Source organism: Gobio gobio (genome assembly GCF_949357685.1).
Source record: "Gobio gobio genome assembly, chromosome: 13".
Taxonomy (NCBI): Eukaryota; Metazoa; Chordata; class Actinopteri; order Cypriniformes; family Gobionidae; genus Gobio; species Gobio gobio.
Genome location: NC_137106.1, coordinates 6,150,988 through 6,168,736, shown reverse-complemented (window position 1 = coordinate 6,168,736; position 17,749 = coordinate 6,150,988). Strand labels below are relative to the sequence as shown.

General features: G+C 43.9%; 1 protein-coding gene across 1 annotated transcript in view; it reads right to left on the bottom strand.

Moving 5' to 3' along the window:
- Nucleotides 1–17,749, bottom strand: part of tpo (thyroid peroxidase) — a gene marked incomplete at both ends in the record, with an annotated part of 62,765 nt that overhangs the window by 22,890 nt on the left and 22,126 nt on the right. The window contains one exon of the mRNA XM_079833981.1: nt 9,750–10,241. Coding sequence (XP_079690107.1) covers nt 9,750–10,241 — 492 coding nt within the window. The remainder of the gene's footprint in view (nt 1–9,749; nt 10,242–17,749) is intronic.

Sequence of the window (17,749 nt, the reverse complement as noted above, 5' to 3'; positions counted from 1 at the left end):
TAGATAAGGATGGATGGATGATAGATAAGGATGGATGGATGGATGATAGATAAGGATGGATGGATGGATGATAGATAAGGAAAGATGGATGGATGATAGATAAGGATGGATGGATGGATGATAAGGATGGATGGATGATAGATAAGGAAGGATGGATGGATGATAGATAAGGAAAGATGGATGGATGATAGATAAGGATGGATGGATGGATGATAAGGATGGATGGATGATAGATAAGGAAGGATGGATGGATGATAGATAAGGAAGGATGGATGGATGATAGATAAGGAAGGATGGATGGATGATAGATAAGGATGGATGGATATGTAGAGAGACAGACAGACAGACAGACAGACAGAGATAGATAAAGAATTATTGAATTATTGGATGGATAGACAGACTCAAAGAGACCAAAGCAAAAGTGTAGCTGTGAACACGTGTGGTCTAATGATATCCTGATAGTGATGTATGCAGCGAGCGGTTCATCTGCTCTGTAATGCGAGCGGGACTCGTCTATGGGGTGTGTTGTGCGGCACACACTCCGCTGTGTGAGAGGCCGTTTGGGACATCCTGTGCCTGGAGATAAGATGAGATCATTCGGCCCTTTCTCCCTGTGATCCGCCTCAAAAATTCATCCAGTCTTATCGCTGTTTATGAAAACAGTCCAGCATTTCTCCTGGAGAAGCGCGGCCCCGCACAGAGATGTTACAGCGGGGTTTCAGAAGCACGTCTGACTGACGGCTGGCCCTCCACAGAGGGGACGCATAAATCAAAACCCTGTCCATAACGCCCTAATACAGCAGCTTCGACTGGAAACTGTTTTCACTGGTTGTGTGAAGTCGGGCCCTGCGGGACTTTGTTAAAACACTGCACTCCGTTTGATGTGAGCCGTTTCCGTGGCTTCTGCACTACTTTAGAGTCACTTTCTCTGCCACTAATTTATGGGGCCCGGGCAGCATTCAACCTTAGAGATGCTTGTGAGAGCGATCAAATGTCTCTTTGATTCGGCGAGGGCCGCTTTGAGAGGAGGAGGGTTTTACATCCACGGCTCAAGGCCTTTAATCCCTGAATTTCTCCTCTGCCCAGCGTGGCGGATCTGTGTTTGCTGTCTGTTCGCCACAGAAATCCAGCGATGCCGCCACATTCATCAGGTTCATCCTTTAACTGCATTCAAAGAGTCATCTATACTCTAATAACTGATCAAACTCACCCCCTTATAATCAACAGGTGTGTGTGTGTGTGTGTGTGTGTGTGTGTGTGTGTGTGTGTGTGTGTGTGTGTGTGTGTGTGTGTGTGTGTGTGTGTGTGTGTGTGTGTGGGCATGTTTTTGTGAAATATCAGGACACAAATGTGTATAATGACATGGGTATGACATAGGTATTACAAAAAGAGGGTGAAATATGAGGACGTTCCCCATGTCCTCACTTTTCAAAATGCTTATAAATCACACAGAATGAGTTTTTTTTCACAGAAAGTGAACTGCACAGTCTCCTGTGAGGGCTAGGTTTAGGGGTAGGGGCAGTGTGTGTGTGTGTGTGTGTGAGATGGGTAGGTTTAGGGGCAGGGTCAGTGTAAGGGGATAGAAAATACGGTTTGTACGGTATAAAAACCATTACGCCTATGGAATGTCCTCACATTTCACAAAAACAAACATGTGTGTGTGTGTGTGTGTGTAAACACCTTAATGATAATGAGACACATATTAAAATGAACATTATTCTGATCTCATGTGAGCTGTAGCTGAACTGCCCCTTTATTTAATGCAATGACATACAGTGTGTGTGTGTGTGTGTGTGTGTGTGTGTGTGTGTGTGTGTGTGTGTGTGTGTGTGTGGGCATGTTTTTGTGAAATATCAGGACACAAATGTGTATAATGACATGGGTATTACAAAAAGAGGGTGAAATATGAGGACGTTCCCCATGTCCTCACTTTTCAAAATGCTTATAAATCATACAGAATGAGGTTTTTTTCACAGAAAGTGAACTGCACAGTCTCCTGTGAGGGTTAGGTTTAGGGGCAGGGGCAGTGTGTGTGTGTGTGTGTGTGTGTGTGTGTGTGTGTGTGTGTGATGGGTAGGTTTAGGGGTAGGGGCAGTGTGTGTGTGTGTGTGTGTGATGGGTAGGTTTAGGGGCAGGGGCAGTGTGTGTGTGTGTGTGTGTGTGTGTGTGTGTGTGTGTGTGTGTGTGTGATGGGTAGGTTTAGGGGTAGGGGCAGTGTGTGTGTGTGTGTGTGTGTGTGTGTGTGTGTGTGTGTGTGTGTGTGATGGGTAGGTTTAGGGGTAGGGGCAGTGTAAGGGGATAGAAAATACGGTTTGTACGGTATAAAAACCATTACACCTATGGAATGTCCTCACATTTCACCAAAACAAACATGTGTATGTGTGTGTGTGTGTGTTGGGTAGGTTTCGGGGTAGGGGTAGTGTGTGTGTGTGTGTGTGTGTGTGTGTGTGTGTGTGTGTGTGTGTGTGTGTGTGTGTTGGGTAGGTTTTCGGGGTAGGGGTAGTGTGTGTGTGTGTGTGTGTGTGTGTGTGTGTGTGTGTGTGTGTGTGTGTGTGTGTGTGTGTGTGTGTGTGTGTGTGTTGGGTAGGTTTCGGGGTAGGGGCAGTGTGTGTGTGTGTGTGTGTGTGTGTGTGTGAGATGGGTAGGTTTAGGGGTAGGGGCAGTGTAAGGGGATAGAAAATACGGTTTGTACGGTATAAAAACCATTACGCCTATGGAATGTCCTCACATTTCACAAAAACAAACATGTGTGTGTGTGTGTGTGTGTTGGGTAGGTTTCGGGGTAGGGGTAGTGTGTGTGTGTGTGTGTGTTGGGTAGGTTTTCGGGGTAGGGGTAGTGTGTGTGTGTGTGTGTGTGTGTGTGTGTTGGGTAGGCTTCGGGGTAGGGGTAGAGTGAGTGTGTGTGTTAGGTAGGTTTCGGAGTAGGGGTAGTGTGTGTGTGTGTGTGTGTGTGTGTGTGTGTGTGTGTGTGTGTGTGTGTGTGTTGGGTAGGTTTCGGGGTAGGGGTAGAGTGTGTGTGTGTGTGTGTGTGTGTGTGTGTGTGTGTGTGTGCGCAGGGTTTTTCCTACATTTAAATTTTTTTGGCCGCCGCCAAAACAAATTTGTGTCCCACCAAAGCCTTATTTGATGAGTTATTGTGATTTATGAGTGATGTAGAATAGAAGACTGCTGGCTTGCGTTAACTGAGTGACAGATAGAACGATCAGAGAGCTCCTCCCCCGCTCACACACTCTCTGTCTTCAAAATAAGCTTTCGCTTTCTAATATTTCACATATTACATTAAACAAAATCAAAAGGTCGGAAGACCGAATCCATGTTGCACGTGGCGCTATCAGACGATGTTTTCCTTTAATTACCGCTGGGTGTGAATTGCGCTCAAAAAACGTTGACTCTTCTCTGACCAGCTGACATAAACCATACTTTCAATGAACGGGAAACAAATCCTATCCAGTTATGAAGTGTTTTCTGTGTGTTGACAAATCTTTTGCGATGTTCTAACAGACGGGATTCGCACACAGCGCGTCAGCTAATGTCCGATTCGTGACCTAATGACTCCTTTGAACCGAATCATTTTAACGACTGGTTAGAACATCTGATCTGTCCAACACTGAACTCACCAATCAGTTTAATCATTTACTCTGAACATCTCTAAAATGAGAACACAAGTGTGCTTACACAATTTAGCAAGAGTGGGTGTAAGAGTCGGTTTTAATTATCCACAGTCTTTCAGCTTATTTATGTTCACAATGTGTAGTAAAAGAATAGCCTATAAATCATTTAGTTTAGACTGGAGTGAGGTGAACCCAGAACAAAGTTGTTATTAGCTAGCTGATAATTTTATGAAATTGTATATGGCAGAAAATTAGGCTATTTGATAATTTTTTTAATACTACTTTTTAATATTGATATGATTATATACCAAAACAATTATCTGTAAATAGTGTAAAAAATAAGGTATCAAAATAAGATAAGCAAAAATTACAAACTTTCTTTGAATTTATCTAAAATGTATTGTCAGTATTGCGCTTGCAGATCACGTGGGTAGGGTACTTTTTTACTGTGCGTGTGTGTGTGTGTATGGATGACCATGTCTGTCAGCCACCACCGAAGACCATTTTTGACCCAGGAAAAACCCTGGTGTGTGTGTGTGTGTGTTGAGTAGGTTTCGGGGTAGGGGTAGAGTATGTGTGTGTGTGTGTGTGTGTGTGTGTGTGTGTGTGTTGGGTAGGTTTCGGGGTAGGGGTAGTGAGTGTGTGTGTGTGTGTGTTGGGTAGGTTTCGGGGTAGGGGTAGTGAGTGTGTGTGGGGTAGGTTTCGGGGTAGGGGTAGAGTATGTGTGTGTGTGTGTGTGTGTGTGTGTGTGTTGGGTAGGTTTCGGGGTAGGGGTAGTGAGTGTGTGTGGGGTAGGTTTCGGGGTATGGGGTAGAGTATGTGTGTGTGTGTGTGTGTGTGTGTGTGTGTGTGTTGGGTAGGTTTCGGGGTAGGGGTAGTGTGTGTGTGTGTGTGTGTGTGTGTGTTGGGTAGGTTTTGGGGTAGGGGTAGTGTGTGTGTGTGTGTGTGTGGGGTAGGTTTCGGGGTAGGGTAGTGTGTGTGTGTGTGTGTGTGGGGTAGGTTTCGGGGTAGGGGTAGAGTATGTGTGTGTGTGTGTGTGTTGGGTAGGTTTCGGGGTAGGGGTAGTGAGTGTGTGTGTGTGTGTGTGTTGGGTAGGTTTCGGGGTAGGGGTAGTGAGTGTGTGTGTGTGTGTGTGTGTGTGTGTTGGGTAGGTTATGGGGTAGGGGTAGAGTATGTGTGTGTGTGTGGGGTAGGTTTCGGGGTAGGGGTAGAGTATGTGTGTGTGTTGGGTAGGTTTCGGGGTAGGGGTAGTGTGTGTGTGTGTGTGTGTGTGTGTGTGTGTGTGTGTGTGTGTGTGTGTGTGGGGTAGGTTTCGGGGTAGGGGTAGAGTATGTGTGTGTGTGTGTGTGTGTGTTGGGTAGGTTTCGGGGTAGGGGTAGAGTATGTGTGTGTGTTGGGTAGGTTTTGGGGTAGGGGTAGTGAGTGTCTGTGTGTGTGTGTGTGTGTGTGTGTGTGTGTGTGTGTGTGTGTGTGTGTGTGTGTGTGTGTGTGTGTTGGGTAGGTTTCAGGATGGGGTAGTGTGTGTTTGTGTGTGTGTGTGTGTGTGTGTTGGGTAGGTTTCGGGGTACGGGTAGAGTATGTGTGTCTGTTGGGTAGGTTTCGGGGTAGGGGTAGTGTGTGTGTGTGTGTGTGTGTGTGTGTGTGTTGGGTAGGTTTCGGGGTAGGGGTAGTGTGTGTGTGTGTGTGTTGGGTAGGTTTCGGGGTAGTGTGTGTGTGTGTGTGTGTGTGTGTGTGTTGGGTAGGTTTCGGGGTAGGGGTAGAGTATGTGTGTGTGTGTGTGTGTGTGTGTGTGTTGGGTAGGTTTCAGGATAGGGGTAGTGTGTGTGTGTGTGTGTGTGTGTGTGTGTGTGTGTGTGTGTGTGTGTGTGTGTGTGTGTGTGTGTGTGTGTGTGTGTGTGTGTGTGTGTGTGTGTGTGTGTGTGTGTGTGTGTGTGTGTGTGTGTGTGTGTGTGTGTGTGTGTCGAGTACATACTGATTTGATTGCAAAAATTTATTATATAATCTGCCATTTATTTTCAGAGATATTAACCGCCTTATAGTTTAAATGCAGCTTTAGATTATATTTTATGTTTTATACAGATTTGATTTAACTTGATATACTAAAAAAAATAACTAAAATTGAAATTAATTAAATTATAAAATTAATAAAATATTATGTAGATGTTTACATTTACATTTATGCATTTAGCAGACACTTTTATCCAAAGCGACTTACAACTTGGGGATGTTTAAAACAAAAAATAATTAATAATAATAAATAAATAACAATAATAATGTCTGTTTTTGTTATACATGTTTAAAAATAATAACTAATAATAGTAATAATAATAATACATTTTTGTTGGACATGTTTAAAAACAAAACTAATTAATAATAGTAATAATAGTAATAAATAGTAATAAAATAATAATATTTACTTTAAGCTTTTGTTGTATGTTTAAAAACAGAAACAAATTACTAATATTAATAATAGATAATGTTTTTGTTAAAAAACGTATTACTATTAATAATAATAATAATAATGATGATAAATAGTAATATAATAATAATAATAATAATAATAATAATAATAATAATAATAATAATAATAATAATAATAATAATGTTTTGTAGCATGCTTAAAAAACAAAACAAATTATTAATAATAATAACAACAACAACAATAATACATTTTTATTTAAACATGTTAAAAACGAACAAAAAATATAAAAAATATAAAAACTAAATATGTTAAAAAACAAATTAATATTAATAATAAACAATAATGTTTTTGTTAAAAAAAATTAATAATAATAAATAATAGTAGTAATAATAATAATAATAATTTTGTTTTCGTAGCATGTTTAATGAACATATAAAAAAAAAACCTAAAATCAAAAACACAACAAAATGACTAAATCTTTAAATGAAAACAGAAAATATACACAGGTAAAATAAAAACAAACTAAACATATTAATATGAGCTATAATATATGTCTGAAGGATACTAAAGCAACACTGCTCTGAATAATAAGACACGAGCCGATCTCAGAGCTGCACTAATATAAAGGAGTTTTCAACCCCTGAAGCTCGACACGTTTCTGAAACTGAAGATAAGACTTTAATTGGACACAAGAGAAAAATAGCATATGTGACAGAGAGCAACACTTTAACAGCTGTCACTGTACGGTTATATAAATAAACTCTCAGATCCGGATCACTGTGGGAACTGAACAGTGGGGTCACTTCTTATAGGAATTGTATAGGACACAATCTGTTAAAGTTCATTTCACGCAACTCTAATGGTTGGTGCTTCAAACACAGTTAACCAGACTCTGGTCAAGGACGGCGTCTTTAAAGGTGCAGCTTTTTGAATGTTTATGTACTAAGTATTGATTCTGTTGCATTGGTCTTTACAACTCACAAATGATGCACGTACAGATAATAAACCGTCACTTCAATTACTCCTTCAGTCGAATCTGATTCCTATTTAGCACAGGTGAGAACATTCATCCAGACTCAGAAGTGACAGTGTGTCTCAGTACTGACGGGCTCTCTCTTCTGCTCTTAATGTGTGACTTTAGGTCAGCGGAGACAATGAGACCCAAAATTGCGGACGTTCAAAATCAGTAATTGCCCATCAGAGGTCACGTTTGTCAGAAGCAATTCATGGAATATGTTTAGCATAAATTTACACATTTAGTCAAAGTTTCATTGTTAAAGAAATTATTTTTGTTATAGTACTGTAAGTAGGAGGCATTTCCCCTCCAGACAGGAAGTTTTAAAATTAAATTAAACTGAAAAACAGCCCTCTTTGTGTGATATTGATTAAGGCGAGACACTACAGGTGAATAAGGATTTTTTTTTTTTAATTGCAAGATATCACTGTGAAACTTCTCCAGTTTATTACTGGCATAAACATTAGAAAAAAATGTATTACAAGTTTTGTGTAAATGAATGTTTTAATATGCAAATGAGGCCTTATATACTTAAATATACGCTCATTTCCAAAAACAAAATCTTTGAAACAAGAAACAAAAATTCTTGGTTCTATTTGTTGACATATTAGATGAGAGGGCTTTTACAGAGGGGATTCTGGATATCTTATTTTTGTGCTTTAGTAAATTAGAGAATACTGACAATAGCCTTAAAAAAAATCAATTTTCGCCATGTTTTTTGGAGTAAAAGGACCTATAACTCAGGATATGAATGATATATCAACAAATCCTTCTGTAAAAGCCCTCAGAATATAGTTCAGTTATAGTTGTAGGTGCTACTGAAGAGGATAATCTGACTCCGAGTGTGAGAAAATACAATCTAGTACTGTAAGTAGGAGGCATTTCCCCTCCAGAGAGAAGTTTTAAAATAAAATTGAACTGAAAAACAGCCCTCTTTGTGTGATATTGATTAACTACATCAATATTTGACATAATGTAGCATTCTTTGCAAATGAACACAAATACTAGTCTTCATCTGGTTGTTTAAAGGTGCACTATGTAACTTTTCCATCCGCTAGAGGTTGCTTATTCAAAACAAAGGTGTAGTTTGATGACGCCATGTTTGAGCGCAGAATCTTGGGTCATGTGGTCTTCACCTCACAGCCGCTGGGAAAGAATCGGGATAGGACTGGGGCAGAAATCATGTTCATGGATGCCATTATTAAAGGGTAACTAAACCCTAAACCAACTTTTTTTAGTTAATGATCTGCAAGGCTGGGGCTTTATTAGTGCAGTTAATTGATTCGAGTAAATGTTTTGACATTTGGGTATAAAGTGTTTTAATTCTATAATATATGGTGTAAAACCGCCAAATTGCTGCCCTCTTAAGGTTGAACGGTGGCGACTGCAGTTGAATTTTGGACGTTGTAGGTCATCGTGACGTATGATGGCTCTTCTAACGGCTCACTAGCCACGCCCCTGGCACAAGCTCACCACGCCCTCAGAAATGTTTTCCCCAATCAAACGATGAGAACGGCTTCACTCCAGTATGAACTGTCATGTTACATGAAGTAGAAAAATTATGAATGAAACTTACTTGACACTTGCTTTAACATTGTAATGAAGAAAATGCGGTTAAATAATGCAGTTGTCAGTACACGTCAGGCTTTTCTTGCGATATTGCCGCCCGTCATGTGTACAGATCATTTTCATACATGAGACGCGCTTTCAAACCCTGACACGCAAGTGGTTGCCGCGGTAACGAACAACAATACCGTAACGTGCTGGCATATATAGTCTAACTTATTTGAGGAAATCTGCTTATTATAGGCTATTAGGTCTGAACTTATTGGTCCTGCGCTGCTTATTGATTCAGTTCATTTGAATGAAAATACATTGTATGTATATCAGATATCTGATCTATTTTTAGTGGCATTCAGTGTAAGGCTTTGACTGTTAATATATTAGGTCAGTTCTCTTGCGCGGCTGCTTCACTAGCATCATCGGCATCGGGAGTTAACGCAGTTTGAGCAGCGGCTCGCATTGATAAGGCTCCGGGTTTGTGTCTACAGACAATCCACCCTCCTCCACTTCAGGTGAAGGTAGGAGAATGACCGCTCTGTTGCAAAGCTACTGGCGTCACTTCTCCATCTTTGCAACTCGCGAGTCAGACAGCTGTCAATCAATCCGTCACTGCGGGTCTCAGGTGCACACTCTCCGCTCAGCTCCGCCCTCAGTTCATCCCCTCTGTCTCCGCTGGGCTCTGCCCACTTTTCCAGCATTTTTCAAAAATTGCCAGTGGGTGGAGTTAAGCTCTGAGCTGGGGTTTAGTTACCCTTTAATAAGATGAACGCAACACACGCCTCGCAAGCAGCGGGACTTTTATTATGCCACAGTCGCCGGTGCCAATTCCGCTTTTCCGCTCATGAGTGTGAGGTAACGCAGCTCTGTTGATCATATTAGACACATCTGAGTGTGTTGATGGGGAAACCGAGGGGAACGCAGATATGATGTCATCGACAGGCGACGCCCTCACACGTCCCGGTTCATTGGTTAAAATGGCAATTTCTCACAATTTACAAATAGTTGGAAACATTTGGGATATTGTAAATACTCAACTGAACAAAATATATAACAAAGGCCTAGTGGTTTTTGGATATTTGCAAAAATGTTACATCTTGCAGCTTTAAGTAGTTTTTCACAGTGTAGTGGTGTCTGTTACCTGATGCAGCGCCCCAATGATTTTGCGCGTCTCCTGGTAGATGACCTCTGACCCCCAGTGAGGGTTGTGTCGTGTCAGGTGTTTGGCCAGCCGGTTGTGTTCTCTCACCCAGAGCGTGTGGAGGACAGACAGGGGCAGGATCTCATTTACCCTGCTGTCACCCGCCGCAAAACACTCGACCCTCTCTGACCTGGGATCCTGGAGGCACGCGGACGGCCGGACAGAGACGAAGGGCAAGTACGGCCGGCCCTGATCCGTGTGTTTACTATTGACAGCCAGCAGACCTTCAGAGCTGGAGAGGTTTCGGAGGGTTTTCTGGAGGTCCGCCGAATGGCCGTAGACGGTTGATGCGTCTATGAAGGACGTGACTGAATTCATCTGCTGTCGCTGTGGAGTGTGATGGCCGTCTGTCTGACCGCTTATACAGGCGGGTGAAGAACGGAAAAACGGAAGACAGCTTTTATTTCTGGACAGCTTATCATCCTTGGGAATCTGTGTGTGTAAGAGAGAGATTAGTTGTGTATACACAGTAAAAAAACAACTGTCACAGTCTCTCATGGGCTACTTCCATTTTTGTGATATATCAACGTCAAATTTGGAACACAACTTGATTAGACATATGGCTTTGATTTTTTAGTAATTTTAGACTAAACATTTTTTTGTAAAATAAAAAATATTTAGTACAGTATAATTCAGGGCTCAATTTTTTCTACTAGCCCGCTCGGGCCAGTGGTTAAAATGTGTACTTGCCCTGCCAACATTTTTACTGGCCCCACCACAAAAAAAGTAAAAAATAAAATAGGCCTAGTTATTGTTGTTTTTGATCCATGTAACCTTAATAAATTAGGTTGACTCCAAAAAGCCTAACTCAAATAAATGTTAAATATTGTTAAAAGACAGTCTGTAATGAAATAAGAACAAACAATAGAGCAACAGCACAAATAAATACAACAGAACAAACACATAGATGAAATAAACAGTTCTTTTCATGTTTTTCATGTAGGTCTAAACTAGATTTTCAGGTACAGAAATAGTAATCAATTGTAAAATATCACTTCATAATCTTCACTGTATAAATAGAGATTAGCCCTTATTAAAAGTTATCCAGTCGAGAACAGTGAGTGATGTATTTCTGTCTTTTGTCATCTCGTCTTTTATGAGAAAACCATAGACTGTATAAATGGAGAAAACGCTTCACTGCCATTGACAGGATTTTCCGGCTTTCCGTGTTTTGTTATTGAATGAGATGTGGACCCAGGACGAGCTCTAGGACTGTGAAGCATTAGGGGTGTTGATGGACTCGATCTACTCCATCTGTGTTTGATCATCGCTCTGAATCTGATCTGGATGTACTCTTTGACAAAAACGTGATTTTCTCAGCTTTTTTCCCAAAACGTTGCGGTTTTAATTAAACTTATCCACATTCAAGTGTAGGTAAAAAAAAAGAAAGCATGAAGCGAGTATAAAACAGAGGGTCTGTTCTTTCTTTTGATGCATTTTCAGATATTCATACAAGATATTCTGTGGGCCATGAAACTTGTGAAAATTATCAGATTTCATGTTTACGTTCACTTAAGACATAACTGACTAAGGGTGGGTTGCACCGACACGGATTAATCTTAACAATATCAGCAAAATCAAGTGATGATTGACCAATGTTGTTCATCTTGGACCCAGGACGAGATGCCCTGGCTACCCTTCAAATGTTCTTTTTACATTATTTTAACTCCTGTAGTCATTGTCTTGTTGCCCTTTTCATTTTATTTTTATCTACTTATTTATTATTATTATTATTTTTCCTCTGCCTTCCTTTGCTTATTGCACTTAGCACTTTATTGTGAAGCACTTTGGTGTGGCTCAGCCATCTGTAAATGTGCTATAGAAATAAAATTTGACTTGACTTGACTTCATTTAAGTCAAATAATAGTCTTTTATGATACTTTTATGGCTGGCAGTCTTAGTACACGATGTAACTAAACACATCACAACATGTAAATAGGAGAATGTTGGCGTTTTTTTGTCACTTATTGAGCAGTCGGCTAGCTGGAGCCATTTACCTCCAGTCTTTGTGCTAAGCTAGGCTAGCGGTGGGTACGTCAGAGTTATGGCACAGAGATGAGAATGGTATGTATGGACTTCTCTAACTCTGGGGGAAACGGTGAATAAGATAAAGTCCCAAAAAGTCGTTGTGTTCCTTTAATTTCAAGCCCTACTAGTAAAGATGGGCATTTTGACACATACGTATGTATAAATAACCGTTCAATAAAGTGCCAAATATAATGAAAACTCACGCCCTCTGAGAAGCGGATGTGTCTGCGTCTCTCAGACAGCGGTCAGAAACGGTCTCTCGTGTGCAAGTGGAGAAATTAGTCGTCTTTTGCTGCTGACCGCGATTCAAAGGCTTAAAATGACATTCACCGTGGCTCCGCCCTGACTACCAACTCATCAGATCTAGACGAATCACAATAATGACCCATTTTTGATAAAAAACTGAATTTCGCTGAAAGGTGAAAAGTTTGCACCCCTGTTTTTTCCCAGTTTCTGTGTCCGATGGAAAAAAAAGAAGAAGAAGAAGAAGAAAAAAGTCACAGATTGTAAATTGGTGAACAAATGACAAAAGAGTTTTAATTACTGGCTGAACTATATTCCTCATATGAATCTATTCATGTGCAACGTATCAATGAGAACTAAATCGATGCAGTATGCTTCTGAATGTGCATTCAGATGAATATTGAGCTGAAACTAAAAAGCATATTTACACAGACTCTGAGTTTATATAATTTAATTTACACTTCCATGTTATATTACCTCGCTGCCTTGGGTCTTGGACGTGTTGCTAACTTGTTCCCTACAAAGTGCACATGCACACAACATCCATTCTGCTTTGTGATGCATCGCAATAATGAAGGTGACAGTTAAACGTCCCTCTTGCCAAATCTCAATGTATAAAATCCAGTTTCGCTTCGCGTTTTTCTCATTATGGAAGCAAAATGCAATGTCATTTCATGTTGAATAAACAATTAAATGAATAATGAAACGGAGTCTGCTGAGCTTTGGAAGAGCAAAAACACGCTCCTTTAGGGATGGACTCACAAATTGATCACAAATCTTTTTATTTTCTGTCTGTCATTTACGGGGCGGACGCCGAGAGCGGCCGGTCTATCATGAAGCTCTGGGTATTAGTATGCGGTATGCAGTGTTTGGCTCAGGGTGGGTAGGAATAAAATGCTATTTTGTATATCTATGGAAGAGTCCTCCTTGCCTCTGGCTGGGGACAGTGAGATTAGTTACAAACCAGCACAAACTCCCCACAATTTTATGAGCATTTCGAGCCCCGGAGGATCCAGAACGGCCAACAAAAAAGGTGCGGCCGTGACCCCCATTTTCAATGGCGTGTGAGGTTCGCCGGAGATAAAGAAGTAATCAATGAGATATATTTTCGTTTTAATTATAGGGCTCAGCCACATTCACCGATTCATCTTCGTTGTTCCGAACCAACAGTCCTGAACTGTCCTCGGAGTCAAATATATTCCCACCTCTGACTCATCGGAGGCCGTCAGACAAAGCGAGCGCTAGACAATGACGTCGCCCCTGAGGAAACGCATGGCATTTTATCTGTTTAAACGAAATGAACTTCTGTCAATGAATTCTAAAAATGAGAACAGTCACCTACTCCTTGACACTGGATGTCAAAGCCAGAGATAATTCTAATGAAATGTCTGGGGGAATGTCTTATCCAGTCAATAGCAGAAAACTAGCTGCCGGTGACTCTCATATGAAAATAGATGTTGCTCGTGATTAATAATAAACAACACCAGAGACAGTATGAGCAGGAGACGGATGGAGCCCTCGTAGAATAATGAATGAGAGCAATCGCTGAATATGCTGGCTGAAGAGTGGAAGCCCCGCCCTTAAAGGGGTGATGAACTGAGAAATCAACTTTCCCTTAAGCTTTTGATATATAAAAGGTCATGGTAATATAAGAATATCCTGTAAGTTTCAGAGCTGAAAACTTCCTTGTTCAGGGTTTTTGCAGGTTTCAGTAAGTCAAATTTAAGACCTTAAGACATTTTATGACCATAAAGATTGAAATTTAAGACCTATACGACGCATTACCAAAATTATTTAAATCACAGAAAGAAAAAAAAAGAAAAAAATCATTTTATTTCAAAGAATTCAATCATTGAAAAAGTATTCATTTAATTTACAGATAAAGCAATGACATTATTAACCCTCCACAGCCAACAACGTGCCAAATGCCCAAAACCTTAGGCCCAAAATGAAAATAGGCTAAAACAAACTTGCCCTCAAATAGAATAGATATAGACAAAACAGCATATTAATAGCCTAATAGAGATTGAACAGGCTACTCCAAACTGCGATTATTCTGATAATTTTCTGGTAGAAAAAAGTGTACAAGCAATAGGGATAACCGCACCCTGGAGAGGATTGTGAAACAAAACCAATTCAAAAATGTGGGGGAGATTCACAAAGAGTGGACTGCAGCTGGAGTTATTGCTTCAAGAACCACTACGCACAGACGTATGCAAGACATGGGTTTCAGCTGTCGCATTCCTTGTGTCAAGCCACTCTTGAACAACAGACAACGTCATAAGCGTCTCGTCTGGGCTAAAGACAAAAAGGACTGGACTGCTGCTGGGTGGTCCAAAGTTATGTTGTCTGATGAAAGTAAATTTTGCATTTCCTTTGGAAATCAGGGTCCCAGAGTCTGGAGGAAGAGAGGAGAGGCACACAATCCACGTTGCTTGAGGTCCAGTGTAAAGTTTCCACAGTCAGTGATGGTTTGGGGTGCCATGTCATCTGCTGGTGTTGGTCCACTGTGTTTTCTGAGGTCAGAGGTCAACGCAGCCGTATACCAGGAAGTTTTAGAGCACTTCATGCTTCCTCCTGCTGACCAACTTTATGGTGATGCAGATTTCATTTTCCAACAGGACTTGGCACCTGCACAGTGTCAAAGCAACCAGTACCTGGTTTAAGGACCATGGTATCCCTGTTCTTAATTGGCCAGCAAACTCGCCTGACCTTAACCCCATAGAAAATCTATGGGGTATTGTGAAGAGGAAGATGCGATATGCCAGACCCAACATTGCAGAGCTGAAGGCCACTATCAGAGCAACCTGGGCTCTCATAACACCTGAGCAGTGCCACAGACTGATCGACTCCATGCCACGCCGCATTGCTGCAGTAATTCAGTGAGTGTGTGTGTGTGTGTGTCCACGCAAGTGAGTGTGTGTGTCCGCGCGAGTGAGTGTGTCCACGCGAGTGAGTGTGTGTGTGTGTGTGTCCGCGCGAGTGAGTGAGTGTATGTATGTCAGTCCGCGCGAGTGAGTGAGTGTATGTGTGTATGCGCGAGTGAGTGAGTGTGTGTCCGCGCGAGTGAGTGAGTGTGTGTCCGTGTGTGTGTGTCCGCGTGAGTGAGTGAGTGAGTGAGTGAGTGAGTGACTGAGTGTGTGTGTGTCCGCGCGAGTGAGTGAGTGTGTGTCCGCGCGAGTGAGTGTGTGTGTGTGTCCGCGCGAGTGAGTGTGTGTGTGTGTCCGCGCGAGTGAGTGTGTGTGTGTGTGTCCGCGCGAGTGAGTGTGTGTGTGTGTGTGTGTGTCCGCGCGAGTGAGTGTGTGTGTGTCCGCGCGAGTGAGTGTGTGTGTCTGCGCGAGTGAGTGAGTGTGTGTGTGTCCGCGCGAGTGAGTGAGTGTGTGTGTCCGCGCGAGTGGGTGAGTGTGTGTCTGTCCGCGCGAGTGAGTGAGTGTGTGTCTGTCCGCGCGAGTGAGTGAGTGTGTGTCTGTCCGCGCGAGTGAGTGTGTGTGTGTGTGTCCGCGCGAGTGAGTGTGTGTGTGTGTGTGTGTGTCCGCGCGAGTGAGTGTGTGTGTGTCCGCGCGAGTGAGTGTGTGTGTCTGCGCGAGTGAGTGAGTGTGTGTGTGTCCGCGCGAGTGAGTGAGTGTGTGTGTCCGCGCGAGTGGGTGAGTGTGTGTCTGTCCGCGCGAGTGAGTGAGTGTGTGTCTGTCCGCGCGAGTGAGTGAGTGTGTGTCTGTCCGCGCGAGTGAGTGAGTGTGTGTCTGTCCGCGCGAGTGAGTGAGTGTGTGTCTGTCCACGCGAGTGAGTGAGTGAGTGTCCGCGCGCGAGTGAGTGTGTGTGTGTGTCCGCGCGCGAGTGAGTGTGTGTGTGTGTGTGTGTCCGCGCGAGTGAGTGTCCGCGAGAGTGAGTGTGTGTGTGTGTGTGTGTGTCCGCGCGAGTGAGTGTGTGTGTGTGTGTCCGCGCGAGTGAGTGTGTGTGTGTGTGTGTCCGCGCGAGTGAGTGTGTGTGTGTGTGTGTCCGCGCGAGTGAGTGTGTGTGTGTGTCCGCGCGAGTGAGTGTGTGTGTGTCCGCGCGAGTGAGTGTGTGTGTGTGTGTGTGTGTGTGTGTGTGTGTGTGTGTGTTCGCGCGAGTGAGTGTGTCCGCGCGAGTGAGTGTGTGTGTGTGTGTGTGTGTGTGTGTGTGTGTGTGTGTGTGTGTTCGCGCGAGTGAGTGTGTCCGCGCGAGTGAGTGTGTGTGTGTGTGTGTGTGTGTGTGTGTGTGTGTGTGTGTGTGTGTGTGTGTGTGTGTGTGTGTGTGTGTGTGTGTGTGTGTGTGTGTGTTCGCGCGAGTGAGTGTGTGTCCGCGCGAGTGAGAGTGTGTGTGTGTGTGTGTGTGTGTGTGTGTGTGTGTGTGTCCGCGCTAGTGAGTGTGTCCGCGCGAGTGAGTGTGTGTGTGTCCACGCGAGTGAGTGTGTGTGTGTCCGCGCGAGTGAGTGTGTGAGTGTCTGTGTGTGTCTGTGTGTGTGTCCGCGCGAGTGAGTGTGTGTGTCCGTCCGCGCGAGCAAGTGTGTGTGTGTCCGTCCGCGCGAGTGAGTGTGTGTCCGTCCGCGCGAGTGAGTGAGTGTGTGTGTGTGTGTCCGTCCGCGCGAGTGAGTGTGTGTGTTTGTGTGTCCGTCCGCGTCTGAGTGTGTCCGTCCGCGCGAGTGAGTGAGTCCGTCCGTCCGTCCGCGCGAGCGAGTGAGTGTGTGTGTCCGTCCGCGCGGGCGAGTGAGTGTGTCCGTCCGCGCGAGCGAGTGAGTGAGTGTGTCCGCCCGCGCGAGCGAGTGAGTGAGTGTGTCCGTCCGAGCGTGAGTGAGTGTGTCCGTCCGAGCGTGAGTGAGTGTGTCCGTCCGAGTGAGTGAGTGAGTGTGTCCGTCCGAGTGAGTGAGTGAGTGAGTGTGTCCGTCCGAGTGAGTGAGTGAGTGTGTCCGAGTGAGTGAGTGAGTGAGTGAGTGAGTGTGTCCGTCCGAGTGAGTGAGTGAGTGAGTGAGTGTGTGTGAGTGTGTCCGTCCGAGTGAGTGAGTGAGTGTGTCCGTCCGAGTGAGTGAGTGTGTCCGTCCGAGTGAGTGAGTGTGTCCGTCCGAGTGAGTGAGTGAGTGTGTCCGTCCGAGTGAGTGAGTGAGTGTGTCCGTCCGAGTGAGTGAGTGAGTGTGTCCGTCCGAGTGAGTGAGTGAGTCCGTCCGAGTGAGTGAGTGTGTCCGTCCGAGTGAGTGAGTGTGTCCGTCCGAGTGAGTGAGTGAGTCCGTCCGAGTGAGTGAGTGAGTCCGTCCGAGTGAGTGAGTGAGTGAGTGAGTGAGTCCGTCCGAGTGAGTGAGTCCGTCCGTCCAAGTGAGCGAGTGAGTGTGTCCGTCCGAGTGAGTGTGTCCGTCCGAGTGAGTGAGTGAGTGAGTCCGTCCGAGTGAGTGAGTGAGTCCGTCCGAGTGAGTGAGTGAGTGAGTGTGTCCGTCCGAGTGAGTGAGTGAGTCCGTGCGAGTGAGTGAGTGAGTCCGTCCGTCCGAGTGAGTGAGTGAGTGTGTCCGTCCGAGTGAGTGAGTGAGTCCGTCCGTCCGAGTGAGTGAGTGAGTGTGTCCGTCCGAGTGAGTGAGTGAGTGTGTCCGTCCGAGTGAGTGAGTGAGTCCGTCCGAGTGAGTGAGTGAGTGTGTCCGTCCGAGTGAGTGAGTGAGTGTGTCCGTC